Source organism: Hakea prostrata, chromosome 3, assembly GCF_041222555.1.
Source record: "Hakea prostrata isolate BN-2017 chromosome 3, UWA_Hpros_2, whole genome shotgun sequence".
In the NCBI taxonomy this organism is placed as follows: Eukaryota; Viridiplantae; Streptophyta; class Magnoliopsida; order Proteales; family Proteaceae; genus Hakea; species Hakea prostrata.
Genome location: NC_142602.1, coordinates 6,227,613 through 6,245,254, shown reverse-complemented (window position 1 = coordinate 6,245,254; position 17,642 = coordinate 6,227,613). Strand labels below are relative to the sequence as shown.

The 17,642-nt window shown below is 36.2% G+C and overlaps 2 protein-coding genes across 2 annotated transcripts; one reads left to right on the top strand and one right to left on the bottom strand.

Annotated features, from left to right (window-relative positions):
- Positions 1-779: 779 nt before the first annotated feature.
- Positions 780-5,963, bottom strand: LOC149020380 (2-oxoadipate dioxygenase/decarboxylase, chloroplastic-like). Its single transcript, XM_089148508.1, has 7 exons — positions 5,612-5,963; positions 4,621-4,773; positions 4,132-4,338; positions 3,429-3,550; positions 2,987-3,150; positions 1,420-1,574; positions 780-1,109 (listed from the first exon to the last, which is right to left on the bottom strand). The coding sequence occupies exons 1-7, from the start codon at positions 5,861-5,863 to the stop codon at positions 1,011-1,013; spliced, it is 1,152 nt and encodes a 383-aa protein (XP_089004634.1). The 5' UTR covers positions 5,864-5,963; the 3' UTR covers positions 780-1,010.
- A 4,019-nt stretch (positions 5,964-9,982) lies between these two features.
- Positions 9,983-15,953, top strand: LOC149020379 (hypersensitive-induced response protein 1). Its single transcript, XM_089148491.1, has 6 exons — positions 9,983-10,216; positions 12,542-12,738; positions 13,894-14,014; positions 14,675-14,766; positions 14,951-15,047; positions 15,284-15,953. Exons 2-6 carry the CDS (start codon positions 12,550-12,552, stop codon positions 15,643-15,645), a joined length of 861 nt encoding a protein of 286 aa, XP_089004617.1. The 5' UTR covers positions 9,983-10,216; positions 12,542-12,549; the 3' UTR covers positions 15,646-15,953.
- Positions 15,954-17,642: the final 1,689 nt, after the last annotated feature.

Genomic DNA, 17,642 nt, shown 5'->3' with positions numbered 1-17,642 from the left:
GGTGGGACACCATTCTGAGTTGGAGAAGGCGAGCAAGATGAGGTTGAAGACTGGGCAGGGTGGGAGAGGAAGTTTTCTTGTCTTAATAGTCATTTTGAAGGAGTCTTCCCATCTTCGATGTAACAAATCTAACAAAACTGGAGTCGCAGATGCTTTTAAAACATAAAAGGGAATGTCAATACATTATTAAGACATCTATTTTGAAGTGTCACTGCCATTTGTTTTTAATCTTAATGGGGTCTCTAGTAAGGTTTTTCTTGAATCTTGGTACAATTTCAGACTAAAATGAGGGTGGTTATCAAATTATAGAACTGTTATTTGGATAATTTTACTAAAATTTAGAATCGAATTGAGTTTTAAGTAATTTTTTTGACACCTATTTCAACAGGCGATAGATGTTTTTTCTGTGAACGATGGTCAAGGAATTTAAACCTTTCAACAGGCTGAGTTGCTGTCTTTTGTCAGGTGGTAACAAGAAGTCCTTTTCCACCAAAAAGAGTTCAAACCAGGTGTTTCGCCATTAAAAAGGAGTCATCTGTGCTAGGTCGGGCTCAATTTAAGTACCCATTTCATAAATGTGTGCTACTATATACTAAGTTTTTGAAGGCCAACCCTGAGAAAAACTATACTTTTCTGGGCCCCTAGGGATGGAAATGATCACACTTCATTGGTGCATTCTTCTATGCTGCATATTCAGAGAACCCCCTCTTAGCAGCATAACTTTTCCAACTTGTATTTGATGGTTTACCATGTAAAGAAGCAAACAAGGGCACTTCAGATTGTAAGATAACTTATATAACTGCACCCACTCGCCAGAGAGTTTATAACAATATGATTTGCACTGAAAGCTTGGTACGTATTATGCTTATACACATCTTAGCTACAAAGTTTTCATGTCAAGCATTTCAGATTGTAAGATAAAAGGTAATAATTGGCCATTCACATTTCATGCACAGTGAACTTAACTTATTTTGCATATTAAGAAACTGGCAAAAGTTGTTTTCTGATTCTTATGCTACTTTCCTCGTTAGCTGATCCATCGATGTGCTTTCAAATATCTTGTCTGCATTTCCAACCTCAAAACCATCACGTCTGTGGTACTCCTTGATCTGCACAAATCAATATAGATAAACAAACTGTTTACACAGAAAAAAAATGGACAAGAAAAAAGCAGAGGAAGGGCACCCTCAAAAAACTTTCAGATTTATCATGTTTCAACTTTCAATAGCATGTATAATAGGATCACAGCTACATGCATTATAGATTAGTTAGCTGATGTGGCCTATATGCTCCACCCAGGGTCAAGTCAGATTTCTAGTCAGTCCCACATTTATGTTAATTAAAAATCATCTTCCTAATTCCAAGCCTTCCATCTCAAAATTCAGATTAGAGTCCTTGTATAAATAGAACTGAGAATACCTCATTTTCAGGTAAACTTTTATACTGAGGTAACACCAGACGCTCTGCAAACTCGATGTATGAACAAGGAACAGATTCGATTATTCCATCAGAAAATTGAAAAGACATCGAATCAGCTACAGTTGAACTCTGCAGCAGGCCACCATCAGGACTCACTGTAAAGCAGAACCAAGTCAGTAACTAATCACTCCTCTATGTAATAGAAGCCACTGGAAACAAATGCAACAGTTAATCATTCCAAGTGAAAAAATTAACCTTCTCCGTCATTTACTGCAGTGGAACTGTGGAAGGCAAACAATTTTTTTCTTTTCTTCATGAGGTAGGACTAGTAATTCCTATTTTTCTCCTAGGCTGCGTTTGTTTGCAAAGATGGGGTGGGAAAAAAAGGGTGGGAAAAAAAAAACATGTGGGTCTCATGCAAGGTTTAAAGTATCGATATCGAGTATCGTATCGGTCAGGTGATTTTAAGAGACGTATCGTCCTGTATCGAGTATTGTATCGCTCTAGCTAATGTATTTTAGTGTAATTCAATGGAGAGACGTATCGGGATGTATCGTATCGGTTAGGTCAGATATGGATACATATCGGCTAGTATCGTATGGTATCGTGAGATACTTTAAACCTTGGTTTTAACAATCCTCTATAGTGAGCCTCATTTCTCATTACAAACATTTACATTCTTAAAAAACTCTTACCAAATCAATATACGAAGGGGTGAAATATAAAGTTCTAAATTTAAATAAAAGAACAAAGGATTTATGGGATTAGTAGATAAACCTAGGATATGTTGCACTGTGATCAAAGCCATAGTAATGAAATTACTGTGAGTCAAAATAAAAACATGCCCTAATTATGATCCTCTGAACCTTTCTATGAATGAATTGAAAGAGGAATTAGTTTTCCTGCTACCATCTATTGCAAAAGGAAGTCTGCACGGAAACTAGTCATACAACACTATGAGAGACAGGGTACAGCCTTCTTTGCTTGAAAGATTAATTGGAAAAGGTGAAAAAATGGTGCCAAGTTCCAAGTAGGACTCATTTGTAATGTTACAAAAATGTCCAAAATCTCAGAAACAACAAAAATAAAGGGTGTGCCCTGTAGAAGAGGCTTCTAACACTGCAGGGTCTGAGGAGGGTCATAACATATGCAGCTTACCCTGCTTGCACAGAGAGTTAAAGGCATCCAGGTGATCATATGGTTTAGAAGACACTGAAACAATTCAAGGAAACACGACTCATGACCAAAATGGCAGTTACTGTTAATAATAACTCTTATATGATGGTGTTATTGTGTTCAAGGTCAAGTCCACAATTTCTGCAGATCAACGATGTCACATCATACAAATGTAGTTTTCCTAAAATTATGTTTATGGTTTTAAACAGGAAATTAATCATTTTTAAACTAAACAGCAATCTTCATATTATACGATCAGATTATAGCCACAAAACAACACTCAACTTTGAGTTTTTTCCTCCTTCCCTCATCTGGGGCAGAGGAACATAAGAAAGGGGAAAAAAACCCACTGCAACTTGAATTATTAGAGAAGACAAAATAAGAGACAAACCTTTTAAGGTTCCACCTTCAGAATTCAATTTATATCCATTTTGTTCAACAAATTCATTGAAACTTCTAATGTTCCTCAAGTGGGATGCCAACCGATGGATGGAAATAGTTACATGGTTCACTGCATATCCATTGACTAGGGTCCATGCAGCATATTCACTCTCCCTGGCAATCCACAAAATAAACAGTGAGACTCTAAGAGGGGAAGTTTCTACTACAGTTGAGGGCTAAAAAGAAAAGCAAATTTGCTATAGTATTCATTGTGAGCTGCCAAATACCAAACCAGATCCCAAAAAAAAAAAAAAATTCAGTTCAACTGAGTCAGACCAGCAGCAAATTTGGAGCATATATATATATACATCCATACTTACATCCACAAAAAATCAAAATGAAGAAGAAGAAAGAAATGCAATTTATGAGGAATAAATGCTCTGGAGACTTACTTGGCTAGTTTCTGGAACTCAGAATGTAGGGGCCTTTCCCATGTTAAAGAACCAAGTGCACTTGCAAGTGCAGCATGTTTATTTCCACTGCCAGATATTTTAGTGTATTTTCTAATTATTCCCTACATGTAAGACAACACTTACTGATCACTCTAACAGCAAGGAATGATTTACAAATCCACAATAAAGAGCAGAAATCTAAATATTGGTTTATGAAACATAATCAGGATGTAAGAACAACAAAGAAGTAAGAAGCATAAATGTTTTACTACATGAGAAAATATGGATAAGATGGATATTGTCTCCTGAATGCACATTTGTGAAGTTGAGGATAAGTTTTATTCTTATGTAAAATATCAGTTAACATTTAAAGGCAAAGGCACTTGAGGGGAAAATGGAATGAATTGTGACAATTTTGGATCCACCATGTTTTACATCAGAAGAATCTAAATTTTTTGACAGGAAACATAAAAGAAAAATGAGGGTTAAATTTTTCATTAACAGAGTTTTATGCAGTTAAGGGTTTGAGAAAGAAGAAATTGTCATAGAAAGATAAAATTGACCATACCTAGTGAGAACAGAAATAAGATGATTTACAATTCGAACGTATAAGAAGTTCCAACAATTATATAAGACTACCAGTTCTAGAGTTCCATCCTAAGCTGAACACTATTTATTGAACAGGAAAAATCTCGGAACAAACCTGAGCTTCAGGACTCATCTCATTTACAAGAAGCTCTGATATAAATATTCTTGGCAAAGGCCCATTCCCATTTTCAGAAGATGGACTACTGGGAGGAGCAAACCACAGAGCTTTCAATTTTTTTGCAGGAAATCTCAATTCTTCCTGAGTCTTATAACCAAAGTCAAGGAAAAACCTTGCCATAGAATCAATTCCATAACCATCCACCTGTCATGTTACAAATAAATGAGTTCAATATAATAATGACCAAATTCAGTGAAGAAATTAGAGCTCAGGTAAAATCTAAGTAAGAGAAGAAAAGGCCTACAGTCACTTTAGATTGTAATTCAATAGAATGAAGGGGGAAATACTAAAAGCTACAAGTTTTCCCATGCTGTTATCTGGAAACACAATGCATTGGCATAAAATATGGCCTTTTCTGAAGACAAAAGCTAATTGAGCCAACAGTCTAAATCTTCACATACAATCTGACACAATGAAATGGCATACCCCGAATGTCCTGAATGCAAGATGGTCATAGAAAATTTGATCACCATCAACTGAACGAACAAGATCCAATATGGAACTTGCAGTGGGATTCCTACTTAAATAGACCTTCTCCATGCTTTCCAAGACTGTTCTAAAGAATGATTCAGCAGCACCCTGGAAAAGACAACTTAGTCATCAGAAAATACTCCACGAATCAACAGGAAGAAACAAAATGAATTCAGTCCCAAACTATTTTTACTGGTATTAATTTTAGAATATAATAAACATGAATTTCTCTGAAGTGAAAGCTATATCACGTAAGATTAGCCATAAAATTTTATCTTAAGCATCACCTCAGTCCCGTCTTTCCGCGTGAAGGAAACTATTTCATGCTACATCATAAAGTTAAACTCCAATAAGCATTTAGGTACAAGGAGAGCTCCATAATGGAATGATATCTCCTTAAAGAAGTAACGGATGTTATTGTTGGAGTGAAAAGAAATTGCTTCCTAAATCCTAACCACATGGAACAGAAAAACAGAGCCAAACTGAAGAGTGCAACATAACCAGGCACCGGATGAAGAAACGAATTGAGCTAGCCAAATACTCTTCTCTTTCAAAAACATCTATCAAAGGCGACAGCATATCACACCAACCAAATTTCCAATTAGGGAATTTCCATCAACCCAACAAAAAAGAAAGCATGAGAAATTTTACAGGGTTCAGAATAGTAGAAATCTCCAGAAAACACTGTTTGCTTCTTCCTGAATTTCTAGTCAATCTCTGACCATGTCTTCGATCATCTAAACTAAGGTAAAAATAATATAACGATAAAGACAACATTTTTATAGAAATTGAAGACATAATTTCAACATGAAGATCAAATAAAATAATATACGAATCCTACCTGTCTATAATTTAAGAACTTTGACCCGTCTAGAGTTCAAAATGATTTCCAATAACGTAAGATCATTTAAAGACAAGAAAACGGGCGAGAATAAACTATGCAAACCTGATAACAAGAATTCTCTGATCCATCTGTATTAGAACCAGAAGAGGCGACGCAAAAATCTCGTTTTTTAGTACTACACATTGAGGAGCCAGGAAATACTGCCTTTGAAGGAACTGGAATCCGTGATTCGGTTCGGAGAAGAGGCGAAAAGGAAGAGAGTGAACGCAGAGATGGAAGAGAAGAAGAAGAGGAGTAGCTGTTTTTGATCGACGAGCAAACAGAGAACATGCCAGAGACTCTGCTTACCTCCATGGACTGATTCACTAAGCAGAGATTCCTCCTCCCCTGTTTCTCTTCTCTCTCTGTTTCGCCTCTGCGTTACAGATTAAAATGTCTCTGTTTGCTGTCAACTGAAAATGACACGTGGAAAATTTTGTTTTCTACTAATCGCAGTTATAGAGAGTTCAATGTGCGATTCCACGACAGATGATACATCCACGTCATCTATCTGAGTAGGACCCACCATTTAGCGACGCTATATTTATTCTTAATTCGTTAATACTAATTATGTGCTGGTCGAACCCACTAGATCCTACGTGGAATTGATGCAAATTTTTTTTTATCTTGGATAAGATTTGTTTTGCTGGAGCAATTTATTAATTACTTCAAAATGTTATCACGCAAGTAACGCTATTATTATTTTCTTTTTTCTTTTTTTATTTTAGGTTAATTGGTTTCTACCAAACGAAATTAGGTAAAGTGGTTAGATCCTACGTGGATTCACGTATAAAAATGTGATTTAAGGTTCATTCTATCGATGATTGGATAAGTACTAATGCTCGATCTTCTAAATAAAGCAAGAGAAAATCAATTTGGATTAGTATTACTCATAATAGAACGAAACGTCTGAGGCGAAACAAGATGACCATTTTTTTTAATTATTATTTTTAGTATTTTATTTTATTTATATATTAAAAGCAATACGAGAATAATATAAATATAGTAATAAAAGAGTTACAATAAATATAGTAATAAAGGAGTTATAATATTAGTAGCAAAAAACTGGCAAACCATTCTTTATAAATGATCTTCGAAGCTTGTAAGGCAACATTTGAATCCAACTAAATATTTAAATTTGTGGTATCAACTGTGTAGTTTGGAGCGGTTTCGGGTCGGGCCTAACAGTTTCGGGTTGAAAAACCCCTAACCCAAACCAGCCCATTTAAAATATAATTGTTTTGGTGCGGTTTGGTTTGGTGTGGTTTGGGTTGACTAAGGGGTGGCCTAATGGTTTGGATTCGGTTTGGCTAACGGTTTGGACTAAATTAAAAATCAATATTAAAATTTATTTTTATTTTTCCTCAACTCCAAATCCTAGTTTCTCACACACAAAACTACAAAAGATAGAGGATGGAAACTCCAAGTAGATCCAACGATAAGTGATGGCATTAGCTTGATCCAAATCACACTCCACCCTCAAAAAATAAAGAATTTAAATTTTTTTATCATGTGTAGACGGTGAAACAGCGTTAACGATTAAGATTAAAATTTAAGAGTTAAAAGTTATCAATTACGACTTTTAAATTTTAAAATAATAAAACTAAATGAAATTTGAAAATTAAAAAGTTAACGATTAAGATTAAGACTTAAGAGTTAAGAGTTATCAATTAAGACTTTTAAAATTTAAAATAATAAAACTAAATGAAATTTGAAAATAAAAAAGTTAATGATTAAGATTAAGACTTAAGAGTTATCAATTAAGACTTTTAAATTTTAAAATAATAAAACTGAATGAAATTTGAAAATTAAAAAGTTAAAACTTAAAACTTAAACCGTTAAACGTGTTAACACTCAACTCTCAACTATTCAAACTCGAGTCTCAACGTCTCAAACATCGAAATTCATGGATCATTAATTACATTTAAACAATAACAAAAAAAAATTTAATTACATTTAATATTTTAATTTTATTTATGTAAAAGACTAACGGGCTGATGGGCCGCACACGGGTTGGGCCAGGCCAGTCCGAAACCGTTCTGGCTAAGGACCCTCAGCCCAATTACGGCCCATTAAGGATCGGTTGGGCCGGTTCGGTCTGGTTTTAATTGCTTAAGCGAAACAAGCTGCTTACCACTTGGATCAACTCCCGTTGGTAGTCTTTTTTTTTTAAATATCTTACATTTTATCTTGAGCTATTACGCACTCTTTCGGGTTAGTGTGTTGTAATTTTCATAGTTTTATTTGAAAAGTCAAATAATTTATTTTCCTAAAGGTTGAGTCTTTTCCTAAAAGACACCTAAATGGCCAATAGGTGTCTTTGCTAACAAACATGCCTTAAGGGTAGAGGTTTGTTCTTTGGGAAACAACTTTTAGTGGTGTTTCTTACTCTTCTATATAAAGGTGGGAGATGTTTTGTTTATGATCGCACAAAACATGTTTTTGAGAAGTGGTATTTTCCTTTAAATTGTGTCAATTGGTGAATGTAACTTTATGAATCCCTTAGTCCATCAATTACGGGATGCACCGTCTATGATGGAGGGGTTGACTGATCTTGGAGGTGAAAACACATTCAGACCCGTGTGCACTATTCGGGACGTTTAAATACCTTAAAGAAAGTGTCGTTACCGGCACGTTTCAACTCCGTCAATTTTCGTTTATCAAGATGGTAGATGGATGTACGTAACAAAGCTTTCGAAAAGGGTTTTGTTCATGCCATTTGAATCAACATAAGTTTTCTAATTCTGCTCTATTTGTCTTATATGATTGCCCTGTGGTAATATATTTTTAACATAGTGGAGTGGTTATGAAGTTCACCTCTTAATGGAGAGGTTGTGGGTTTAACTTTGTCTGATTTCCCTATATATAAAGTTGTCTTTGTTACAAAAAAAAAAAAAAAAAAAAAAAAAGAAAAAATCTTCAGCACCCACTATAATTGGGGTGAAACTAGTGACCATCCATTATTGTCTCATAAATTACATTGCACCCATCTGCATACCCATAGTTAAATTTGTTGTTAAAATAGTTATGAAATTACCTAAATGCCTTTACTTTTATTTGGGTAGTATTTAAATTATTTAAAAATTAAAATAAAAAATATAAATGCCATTTGAGCTAAAATTTACAAAAATACCCCCAACGACCCTAAAACCACAGTTTCTCTCTAACCGATTTGTCTCCGACAAGGTTCTACTGAGAAAGAAGAAGGAAAGAGGACGGATCGAAATTGGATTGGAAATTCAATAGAGAGAAAGAGAGGAAAACTTTTCTAGCATGTATTGACCTGTTTTCGAAAAGAATTGCTAGTTTACCTTGTTGTCCTGTTTCCTTCCGTTTCTGCTAAATGTTTTGCATTACTACCATGGTTCTCTACTTGCGAACTGCAGACGATTATTTTAGTTCTTCCAGATGCCTCAAAAGACAAAATTTGCCCTGCTTAGACTTTGACAATTAGGCAAGAACATGAAGACTGTTAAGTTGCAAACAGCGTTGTAGAAATACCGAGCAGTTGAATGATTTTGTAATTTTAGCATGGAAATGCCACTAACGCTTATAAACCCTATCGATACATGGCTTGCTACGATCCTTTTTTAGTTTGCTAAGATCTGAATTTGAGTCGCAACCAATGGTTTGAGGAATTAGTGTTGGTCGAGGCTTGTACAGATTTTAAGATATAGACTGTTGATGATATTGATTCCCCAAAATTCCTGCTTCAATTTAGAGGCTTTCAACAAATGGAAACCTAACCCTACTTGTTTATGTCTCAGACTGGCTGTTGGTTTGCCCAGCCATGTCTGCCTTACGTAAAAAAGTCAGAACTTTTTGACAAAATCAAAAACCATTCGATCCCCACCAAGGGAAAGAAGCGAGTCATATCTTGAACCATAAATCTTCTCCCTCTTCAAAACTCCAGCAAGACATTTGTTTTCAATATTACATAAGTGTGGTTGAAGAAATTCGCAAAACCAACAAGATACGAAATGAGAAAAGAAAGTATCTGTTCTTCGGATTTGTGTGAGTCTTTGGGCCTGACCCCCAATCCATATCTTTTTATTGAAAAATTTTCTTCTCTCTTTCAGGGCCTTGGGTAGTTTTGTAATTTTTCATCCCAAAGAATATTTATGGAATTTAAATTTTTAAATAACACTTAAATAAAAATAATGGCATTTTGGATAATGTCAAGTCGAGATTTCGGATCATCAGATCCGAACTCTAACGATTGAAAATCTCGGTCGAGAATCAATCTTAACTGTTGAATTTATGGAATGCGCAGGACCATGGGAAGACGCATTAATTTCACCCCAAATATACTAGGCAGCGTGCAATTTGCTCCAAATCTTTTTTTTTTTTTGTCAAATGCTTTTATCTCTTACCATCCTACTACTCCTCCATTGGCATTTGCTCCAAATCTTTGTATTCTTCTACCCATGTTGCGCACTTGCGCCTACGAAACAGACCCTTCAGGCTATTCGTGCCTCATTTGATTATAATCTGGGATTTTCGTCTAGATAAGCTTTTCTGTTTGTGGTTGACGTGAGTCACGTGACATTAAAACCTGAACCGACCCACACAGCACCGTCTCTGTTCGCGGTCGTTTCCACCGTCCGGCACTGGGGAAAATACTGATTGGAGAAGAAGCGCCTCGTATTAGTTGCTTTGCATTTTAAGGTCAGTTTATACAAACTACTTACTACGTCTTTCTATTTAAATTTAGGTTTTCATTGTAAATTTGGCTATTGTCCTCTCAATTTTCTCTGTTTTCAATCTTTTTTGGGCTTGCCTGAATTGGATTATCAGTTTTCCAAGAATTCATGGTCCGTAGACCTGCCTAAATTAGTTTTGTAGTCTACCTTTCTGATTGTTCTTTGGGTTTATTTTCCGTCTGCACTGAAATTGTCGAGTTCTGGAATTTAAATGTTGTTCTCCTTAACTTCAGGGGTTAAAAGGAATTGTTTTGGAATTCGTTGTGTCTGCTGGGGTAAGTTGATTCTCTGATTATAATTAATCTTTTATTGAAACTGGTGATAGTTGAGTTAATCTCGTTTTAACTCCAAATTATCAGAGTCGTTTCCATTGACTCTGGAAATTTTTAAAATTTTCTTTTTGGATGATTGAAATAATCAATAACCAAAACCCCGTAGGGAAGAAAGAATGTACAGCAGAAGCAGGAGAGACGAAACAAGCGACCAGATACCATTCGGACACAAGATTTGTTTAACATGGAAAGCCCTTGTGCATGAAGGTTAAAACCAATTGGAAACTCCAAATATAATTCGTTAAATCAAATATAGGATTACGTTGATTCACCTCTCAAGATTGAGTTTACTACAAGGTTTGGAAAGAAATAACAAGCACTTAAAAGAGTTAATAAACAAAAAAACAAAAAAAACAAAGGGCACCGAATCACCCTCTAAAAGTCACCAAACCCCGTCCCCTAAAGAAAAAAGAGGACAAATCTTGAAAGTTTGGAGAACCCAGCTAAACAATGCAAATTGCAACTTCAGTTACCTGGCTGAACGAGAGCATTAGATATTAAGGCCCAATATGAACCAGGTGTGAGAAAAATCTGCAAAAGATGTGCACTTATTTTTCTCCTAGAGCTCTAACTTGGCTTTATAGACTGGCAAGGACACTTCCTCCACTTTGGTTACTTGGCTGAACAAGAGCATGAGATATTATAGCATAAAAGGCTCCAACATGAACAAGATGTGAGAGTAAAACCTCCACAAAAATATATATTTCTTTTTCTCCATGAGCTCCAACTTAACTTTATAGACTGACAAGAACACTTTCTCAACTTTGGTTGCTTGGCTGAACAAGAGCATGACATATTATAGCATAGAAGGCTCCAACATGAACAAGATGTGAGAGAAAAACCTCCACAAAAATATGCACTTCTTTTCTCTCCAAAAGCGACAAGAGCACAAGTTTCTTCTTAACTTTACAAACAAGTGAAAACACTTTCTCTTTTCAAACCTTGCCTTTTTTTTTCCCCCCTTCTTTCCCCTCTACTTGGAGAAACCCATAATTCTTTCACTCTCATTTTTCAAAAGAAAATCCTATGGTGCACTTCACGAAGTTTCTCTTTGAATTCTACAACCTGCTGAGGAAAGATAGTAAATGCCGATGCAAGGGCACTTTGACTTCATATGGGTTTGGACCCATCTTAGCCCAAGCACCCAATTAAGACTTCCATAGGTTGGGCCAACATAGTCCAACACCCAATCAGTAAACTTTTGAATGTTCTTCTTCCTTGAGGTGCCTCTCTCTCTCAGTCTGCTCCCTCAACCCCTTATTATTTCTGTCTTTTGCACTGGCTTGCTTAGCTGGTGAATTAATGTTGGTTTACATGTTAGATGCCATACAGAAATCTTATTTGGTCTTCTTTTATGCGATCTCTATGTTATTAATGTATTCTTGATGGGAAATGTTGAGTTTTGTTAATGGTACTATTCTTTATACACTACATGGTTTTGTTGGTGGAGGCTTAATGGAGTTGGACCTAATTTTTGTTCTGCTAATATCTTCTGTGTAGTTTGGATGGATGTTGTTGGTGTCCATTCCCCAAATATTTAAGTCTCTCATCATGATTAATGATATCGGTTTTGCTTAATCTTTAAGGTTTGATGGTTCCCAGCCACAGGATAACTCTCCTCTTCTGTATCTTCTGTTCTTCAATATTGAAGCCCTTGCTTTATTTGCCTCTAATTTTGTCAACTTGGGGATTGCTTCTCCACCCATACCTGTCCTTCGTACTTTGCTTGTTGAGGCTAGAATTAGCGAATAACATTTTGTCCATAGTAAAATGCATTTGTTGATCAATCAGAAAAACTTCTTGGTAAGTGTTTCTGTCCATGCTTACAGAAATTTTGTTGGTTTCAAATGCAATTGGAATTCATTCCCAGTTATGTTTCTGATTGAACATTCATAAAGTATACTGGGTTTTCTCGTGTTTTTTCTCTGATGATCTTCATGATCTTTCTCTGCTGATAGATTCAAATATGGGACAAGGACTTTGCTGTGTTCAAGTGGATCAATCAACTGTAGCCATCAAGGAGACCTTTGGAAAGTTTGATGACGTGCTTAACCCTGGTTGTCATTGCTTGCCTTGGTGTCTTGGGAGTCAGTTAGCTGGGCACCTTTCATTGCGTTTGCAGCAACTTGATGTCCGATGTGAAACAAAGACTAAGGTTCATGGCTTACACACCCCCACTTATGTAACTAATATCCAGATTGAGCATTATAAGATAATTAGTTCTAACTTTCCTTTTCTTTCCATCACACCCCAACCTTAAACCACCCTCCCCTACCCCCCCCCCCCAAAAAAAAAAAAAAAAAAAAAGGAGAGGCAAAAAAAAGGCACTGCGGAATCGGTGATAAAATGGAAATATCTGATTCACATGGAACATTATCTCCAGCTATGTTTTTCTCATTGGTTAGTGAAAATACTTTTGGAAATTAAAAAGGGATGTATTCACATAGTCTACTATATAAGAGAGGCTTCTCTTTATGGTCCACCCTTTTCTGAACCTTTCACATGGGAAGTTCCTCTTTGTCTAACCAACTGCTGTATGATAAGCATCCCTGCACTTCATATTTTCGAATGGTTGGACTAAAATTCCCATGAAGTTTCTGCAGTGGTAATATCAGCTTACTGTCTTAACATTATATTTTATCTGTATTGGTTGGAACTTACCATGCAGAAGAATGAGGGATAGACCATATACCTTGATTGCCATTAGCAGCCATGTGACTGCTAGTAAGAAAAGCCTCTCTGAATGAGGGTCTCTCCAAAAAATAAGAAAACTAAATACTCAGAGAAGTTAAGGGTGGGGGGAAGCTTCTTCACCTTCCATGTTTATTTTACAGATTTTCATTGTAACTGAGAATGACATTGCATATTTGGTAATATTTATCAATTTGCAGTCGGTTCTTCTCCCTTAAATAAACTTAAAGACTTCTACCACTATAACTGTAGATAACATTCGTCTAGTTTGTGTGTATAGGTCACAGGAATTGGAACCAACGTGTTCAGTGTGATTTGGCATCTTCCTGCTTAAATACCTAGCTTTGGTACTCTTCCAGTAATAAGGTTTACATTAAGCACTTGGATGTGTTGTTAATTGTGTCGCTTATGAATACAATACGTGAGAAAATATAAATGGTTTCTAGAGGGTAAAGGAAAAGTTGAAAGATTCTAATGTGCATTTGTGATTTATGCAGTTATCCCCAATAAATAAGGGCAAGGAAGGAAAGGAATTCCTGACTATTGTACAATTATTTCCAATAGGTTTTAACTCATAACATTCTCCAACTGGAGACTCTGATCAACTTCATCTTTTCAGGACAATGTCTTTGTCACTGTGGTTGCGTCCATTCAGTATCGTGCTTTGGCAGAGAAAGCTGCGGATGCTTTCTATAAGCTCAGCAACACCAGGGAGCAGATTCAAGCCTATGTTTTTGATGGTAATGAGAAACTCTTAAATTCTCTGAGCCAATGAAATGAACTTCTGTTGGTGCCTGCATCTTTTGTCTTTTTAAAATATGTTCTTGACAAAAATGCCGGTCCTAAAACTTATATTATTAGAATTAGCCAGTGGGATATATGTCCTGACGTCCATATGGCAGAGAAGAGGAAATCCACCTTGTTCTACTAGTAAATACTTTTTAGGAAAGTATACACAATCTACACAGAAGATAAGAGTCTTTGTTCCTTCCTATGTAATCTCGTTATTAAAATAAATAAATTAATAAAAGACTAAAAATCCTTTTCGGGAAACAACCAGATCTGAAAACTCTATGCTTAATTCACCGAGAAAACGTGATCCTTGCAAACTTCTCATGCTTTGCTTGTCATGATCTTAGGTGAGACCAACTTCCGTAATATTATGATGGGCAAGAGATTGCTGCCTGGTTGTGTAGCCACTGTGCCAACTGGAACTAGCAGAGTCTAGGTGCCTGGGAGATGTATATATATTTTCCCCTCATTTCACAGGGGTGCTGTGTTTTGGCACAAGGCTACCTGACCTGGCAGGTTCCTTTTCTTTTTCTCCCCCCCCCCCCTCTATTATGTAATACTTTTTCTCTGTGTTAAATGTTATTCCCATACCCCACACTGTTTTACAGTTATCAGGGCAAGTGTCCCGAAGTTGGTCTTGGATGCCACCTTTGAACAAAAGAATGAAATAGCAAAAACTGTGGAAGATGAGCTTGAAAAGGTTATTTTGAACTATTACAAATTTCCATTTTTCCCCTTCTTTTTTTTTTTTTTTTTTTTTTTTGGGGGGGGGGGGTGCTTGGGAGTTGTTGAAATATTATTTACCGGTAGAGCTGTACATTCTTCTGGAACTTCAATTAGATCACTTGACCAAATGGTATTTTATTTTATTTTGAATTTTACAGGCAATGTCCACATATGGTTATGAGATTGTCCAGACACTTATTGTGGATATTGAACCAGACGAGCATGTAAAGAGAGCAATGAATGAAATAAATGCAGGTAATTATTTGAGGTTTAAGGTTTGGCATGTTTGCAGATAGATGCAGCTCTGTAGGATGAAAGACCACAACCTGGGTATTTATGAAGATACACTGGATACGTGCATGAAATTATAAATATACTATTAGATACTTTTTCTTTTTTTGTGGGATTGGTCAGCTGAATCACTTTTGCAAGCACTGATTATCCTATATTTGTTGTTTATGGGGGTGATTTGTTCATGAATGCCACAACAGCTTCTAGATTGAGAGTGGCAGCAAATGACAAGGCTGAAGCAGAGAAGATATTACAGATCAAGCGAGCTGAGGGAGATGCAGAGTCCAAATATCTGGCAGGACTTGGTATAGCACGACAGAGAAAGGCCATTGTGGATGGATTGAGGGACAGTGTGTTAGCCTTCTCTAGTAATGTGCCAGGGACATCGGCGAAGGATGTAATGGACATGGTACTAGTGACCCAGTACTTTGATACGATGAAAGAGATTGGAGCATCATCAAAGTCATCTTCTGTTTTCATCCCACATGGGCCTGGAGCCGTGAAGGACGTTGCCTCACAGATTAGGGAAGGTCTTCTTCAGGCCCACTCGACTCAGCTGTAAGATCTATGGTTTTGTCAGAATGGATAGTTTTGTAGAGATTGCCAGAGTAGAACATCTAGGTAGTAAGCTAGTTGGTGTTGTATATTGCTATCACAGTGAATTGTCATGTAAATATATGCAAATTAGGAAGCCTGTCCGAGCTCTGCAAGTCTAGCCTGTATTGCTTGGTGGAATGATGGGCATCTTATGCACATCTATACTGTTAGAATTTTCATCATATTTTTAAACATTAAAACCTTTATATTGTGTTCTTGTGAGTACCACAATCATATATTTTTAGTTCTTATATTGTGAAAGTGTATCTTCTGCTGTTATGTGCTGTCATTTGATTATTTGGTTAGCCTTGATTTTAGGTGTAATGCCTCCTATGGTTTTCTACATGATGTCACACACCAATATTTCCAGGGCACAAAGGATTTTTTTTTGTTTTTTTGGGGTGGGGGGAGCCTAAGTAGATTCAAAGTCTTGACCTCTTGATCTTTATCAACTGAGTCTGTTTAATTGTCAAGTTTTAATTAAGATACAGTACAGTAAATTTTGAAAATTAAGTGACAGCTGTTATTCAAAAGATTATACTAGAAGAAATTAGTGTTAAGGCTAATATGATCAAAATCACAATATTATCCAAAATTTGGTGTTGTTTCAGGTACATTTTTGAGACCTTGAAGTAAAAAAAAACACTTTCTATTTATTGAACATGTCTTAAAACATTTACTGCCAAAAGTCTGCTACACTCTTCCAGTTGATCATAAACTCACAATCTTTTTGGTCTAATCATTCTTTCCAATTTTTTGCATCGTTAAATTTTGGAACTTTTCCTCCTCTCAAACATTTCCCAGCTGGGCCATGCATTTTGACTTGAAAGTCTCAAAACTCGACCCAGAAGGGGCAGTTGAATTGTTCTTATACACAATCACATGAGATGTTGTTCCAACATAAAATATGTGGCCTAGGTTCCCCAAAAAAAAAAAACCTTTTTAATTAGATAAGGCTTCAAGAACCTAAAGTCATTGTTGTTTTATCTTTAGGAATTCCTAACAGGTAAAATGCTGATTGGTGGTTGAGAAGGCTTAAAATATCTATAATCTATAGCCTTTTGAATGAGGCAGGTTCATACCCTTTTCTACAACTACTGGTGATTTTTCTTTTCTGACTGTTACTTGCCACTATCATTAGGATGGCAAATACTTGTACGAAAAAACAGACTTACGAGCATGACCTAGTATAAAACCCTTGAGGTTAGAGGGCAGTTGGTATTTTCCAGAACAGTGGTCAAAACAAGAAATTTTTGGCTTTCGTAGGTTTAACTCTTCTTTACTTCTTGGGGTTATAAACTTTTTTCCCAATATAAATCCAAACACGCCTGCCTTTCTATGCAATTGATGTGGAAGGCATAGTCTCAATTCAATTCATTTTTTCATTTGAGTTTTACCATGGTGCATTTCATTTTGTTGCTTGGACTTCTAACAGGAGCATACTTCAGTGTAAGAAAAATGATGCCTTTCTAATGCCCATTCATTTTTAATGGATAGTTCTTGTTTGTTGTCTTTCTTATGTGGTTATATCTTCCCAAATGAATTTGTAGGGTTTTCAAGCTGAAAATGCCTTATCGCAATACTGGGAAGAACATATTGGTCTTCCACACCCTCCATATTGGCTGGCTGCAAAGAGCTCTCCGTTAAGTATCCATCAGACAATGATGTTTAGCAAACTTATAGAGGAAAATCAATTGGCCTTCCACTTACGTTTGTTTTGTACGCAAGCTAATGTTGCTTGTTCTACAAATGCATTGGTAAAGGAGACAACAAATGACACTACAATGCCACCAATTGCCCAATGGAACTCTGACAAAGTGAAATACGCAGGGATTTCAAAGGAAATACCTTTTTCGGTTGCCAATCAAGGGGGTTTGCGATATTTTCGAAAATCTATGGTGAAGGAGGGAGGTTTGATACCTGTACCTGATCTAAGGGACCCCATGTCATACAAATCATTCT

Coding starts and splice junctions, on each gene's coding strand:
- LOC149020380 (XM_089148508.1), bottom strand. CDS start 5,863: ATGGAGGTAAGCAGAGTCTCTGGCATGTTCTCTGTTTGCTCGTCGATC. Junction 3,551..4,131: donor AGATGAGTCCTGAAGCTCAG/GTTTGTTCCGAG, acceptor TCTTACATGTAG/GGAATAATTAGAAAATACAC. Junction 1,110..1,419: donor AAAGTTTACCTGAAAATGAG/GTATTCTCAGTT, acceptor TGATTTGTGCAG/ATCAAGGAGTACCACAGACG.
- LOC149020379 (XM_089148491.1), top strand. CDS start 12,550: ATGGGACAAGGACTTTGCTGTGTTCAAGTGGATCAATCAACTGTAGCC. Junction 14,015..14,674: donor TCAAGCCTATGTTTTTGATG/GTAATGAGAAAC, acceptor ACTGTTTTACAG/TTATCAGGGCAAGTGTCCCG. Junction 14,767..14,950: donor TGGAAGATGAGCTTGAAAAG/GTTATTTTGAAC, acceptor TGAATTTTACAG/GCAATGTCCACATATGGTTA.